This window comes from Arachis ipaensis, chromosome B05 (assembly GCF_000816755.2).
Source record: "Arachis ipaensis cultivar K30076 chromosome B05, Araip1.1, whole genome shotgun sequence".
In the NCBI taxonomy this organism is placed as follows: Eukaryota; Viridiplantae; Streptophyta; class Magnoliopsida; order Fabales; family Fabaceae; genus Arachis; species Arachis ipaensis.
In genome coordinates this window covers 22,525,455-22,528,466 of record NC_029789.2, presented here as the reverse complement: position 1 = coordinate 22,528,466, position 3,012 = coordinate 22,525,455, and the positions used below count along the sequence as shown (strand labels likewise).

Genomic DNA, 3,012 nt, shown 5'->3' with positions numbered 1-3,012 from the left:
ATTATGAATACAAATTTTCATGCAGAAGCAAAATGCATATTCGTACTTCAATAAAATTAATTTTGAGGAAATATAATTATTATTTTAAAGAAATTATGATTGATGCACCACTTATGCACTATCCTTCTTCTAAAGTTTAAAAAATTAGCGTGATTTCATCACTATTCATGCATTTATATAAGTAGTCTCAAACCCACATGGCCAAAACTTGAAAACAAAACGCAAACCCAAAACCCCCTCTCTACAGAGTAGTATTTTATTCAATCCTAGAGCTTTGGGAGTTCAACTACAAATTGTGAGTAATAAAACCTCCAAACCCATTCAATTCAAGCTCATAATCACTACCCTCCAAAGAGAGAGAATAAAAGAAACTTTGTTGCTATTATTCTTTGCTTCCAAGGCATTGAGAATGGTGAATTAGTAATTAAAACTTGCTTCGAATACTCACCATGTGTTGGAACACACAGCTATCTTGTCTTGTCCATAGAAGAAGAAGGGGAAGAAGAAGAAGGAGGAGGAGAAGAAGACAAAGCCAATGCAAACAAATGAACACAAATATGAAAACAAGAACAAAACGAAGCTTCTCAAGCATGGATTTTAGCTGGTGTTTGAGCTTCCCAATCATTGTACATTTTCTTCTTCTTGTTTCTTTGGTTTGTCCTGTTTTATCGTCCTCGTCGTCATCGCCGCCGTCCACAGAAGTTGGTAATGGTAATGACCCAGTTGCCAATCAAACACTTCGGCCGCAAGAAGAGTTGAAAAAGTTCAATTTCATAAGAAATCATCTTCAAAAGATCAATAAGCCTGCTGTTAAGACAATTCAGGTTTCTCAAAGTTTCATGCTTTTTCCCACTTCCCCTGTTTCATCCCCTGTTTTTCTATACTCTGTTTTTTTTTTTCTTTTCTTTTCTCTTATTGTTATTGTTTTTTGTTTCTTGTGAAGAGTCCAGATGGTGATATAATAGACTGTGTTGTAACTCATCAACAACCAGCTTTTGATCATCCTCAATTGAAAGGACAGAAGCCATTGGTAATTATTATTAGTTATACGGTTGAAATTTTAGAGTATATGTCCTTCCTTTTTTGTCTTGATTATTTGTGCTGCGTCTTTTTACAATTTGTTATCAATCTAAGCAACCTTTGACACATCATCAAGTCATCGTTTACAGAAGCCGTATAGACCAGTTATCTAAATGGTTAAGACTGATTAAGAATTTTTGAATTGTAAAAAGACATTTTATTTTTTATAAAGACAAATAGTCAGAGACCAAAAAAGGTATTTACTCTATTTACGTGAAATTAAGTAAATAAGGTAGAATAATTTGAAGAAGGTTTGGTTGCATGTGTAGGATCCTCCTGAAAGGCCTGAAGGATATAAGCATGAAGTTGAGGAAAGGAGTGAAGAGTTTCAAGTATGGAGCATGTCTGGAGAATATTGTCCAGAAGGTACAATCCCAATAAGAAGAACAACACAAGAAGATATACTGAGGGCAAGTTCTGTTTCCACTTTTGGAAGAAAATTAAGAAGCCGTGTTAGAAGGGACACTAACAGCAATGGACATGAGGTATCAACTTCTTCTTTCTTCATCTTTTCAAAGGAAGTAGAGTATCAAATAAGCAAAACAATTAGAAACTTGTATTGTAAAGGAAGCACATGGTACTATGGTAGTTAGAGTTTCTTCTTTTTTATTTTGTTTCTTTTTTCCGGATCAATAGCCATTGTCTTCTTTACTATGAATCTGAGCTTAGTGTTAATAAAAGTATATACTTTAATTAATAGTGTCAAGATGGAATAATAAGTGAGTAAGAATTGCATAAAATTTTGTTGTGAATAGCATGCAGTTGGGTATGTAAGTGGAGAAGAATATTATGGAGCGAAAGCAAGTATAAATGTGTGGGCACCAAGAGTGACAAACCAATATGAATTCAGCTTGTCACAAATGTGGGTCATCTCTGGTTCTTTTGGCAATGATCTCAACACCATTGAAGCTGGTTGGCAGGCATGTAATCAGTAAATTCTCTCTTTATTTTTTTGTTTTCTAAAATGTAATTCATTCTATTTTTGTTAGCATTTAAAATTGTAGTTACCATATCCACCACCTACCTACCTCTCATTTTCATTTTTTTTAATTATTTTAAGTGTAAAACTTTTATTTATCCTTAATATTTTTTAAATATTTTCTAGTGATTAATTTGTATTAATTTGTTACTTCCAAAATTTAAAATAAATATTGATATTAAAATTGTCACCAACTCAAAAATTTAAAATAAATTTTTTTACTCAATATTTGGTTTATGTTATACAATTATCCCTAATTTGAATTAATTTTGATGCAGGTCAGTCCGGAGCTATACGGGGACAGTTACCCTAGATTCTTTACTTATTGGACGGTAAGTAAGTAAAGTATATTTTGATCCTTACTTGACTTTGAAGTGTAACAACTAAGAATATTTTATTATTAAGCAGAGTGATGCATATCAAGCAACAGGATGCTACAATTTACTATGCTCAGGATTTGTTCAAACCAACAATAGAATTGCAATTGGAGCTGCAATCTCTCCAACTTCTTCATATCACGGAGGCCAATTTGATATTAGCCTCCTCATTTGGAAGGTAACATTTTTTCACATTTACAAGTTTCTTTGGTATTTTTTTAACTCTTGATTGGAAAAGTTATACTTTGTCGCACAAGTCATATAAAACGGATTAAGTGTTTATGCCTTTACTGGATTGGATTAATCTTAAGCTTTAATGAGAATAAGACAAGCTGAGTTGAAAAATTGAAAATCTAACAACCAATTTAGGTTCACCTCATAAGGGTCCCGCCAAAGTGTTCCTTTAAAGTCTCCGAAGTCGAAACCAAAATTCATGGTCAAAAGCTAAATGAAGCTAATCAAAATTAGTAGAAGAAAAAAAAAACATGGTCAATGGTGGGCTTTCCACTATGTTGGAAGTCTCGCAACCCCATTGAGTTTTGTGTTTTTTATTAAGGACCAACAAGGCGAAACCAT

The 3,012-nt window shown here is 33.0% G+C and overlaps 1 protein-coding gene across 1 annotated transcript in view; it reads left to right on the top strand.

Moving 5' to 3' along the window:
- LOC107643326 overlaps nucleotides 182-3,012 on the top strand; it is a 4,494-nt gene continuing 1,663 nt past the window's right edge. The window contains exons 1-6 of the mRNA XM_016346937.2: nucleotides 182-824; nucleotides 944-1,030; nucleotides 1,350-1,565; nucleotides 1,836-2,000; nucleotides 2,338-2,391; nucleotides 2,468-2,614. Coding sequence (XP_016202423.1) covers nucleotides 450-824; nucleotides 944-1,030; nucleotides 1,350-1,565; nucleotides 1,836-2,000; nucleotides 2,338-2,391; nucleotides 2,468-2,614 — 1,044 coding nt within the window. The 5' untranslated portion in view covers nucleotides 182-449. The remainder of the gene's footprint in view (nucleotides 825-943; nucleotides 1,031-1,349; nucleotides 1,566-1,835; nucleotides 2,001-2,337; nucleotides 2,392-2,467; nucleotides 2,615-3,012) is intronic.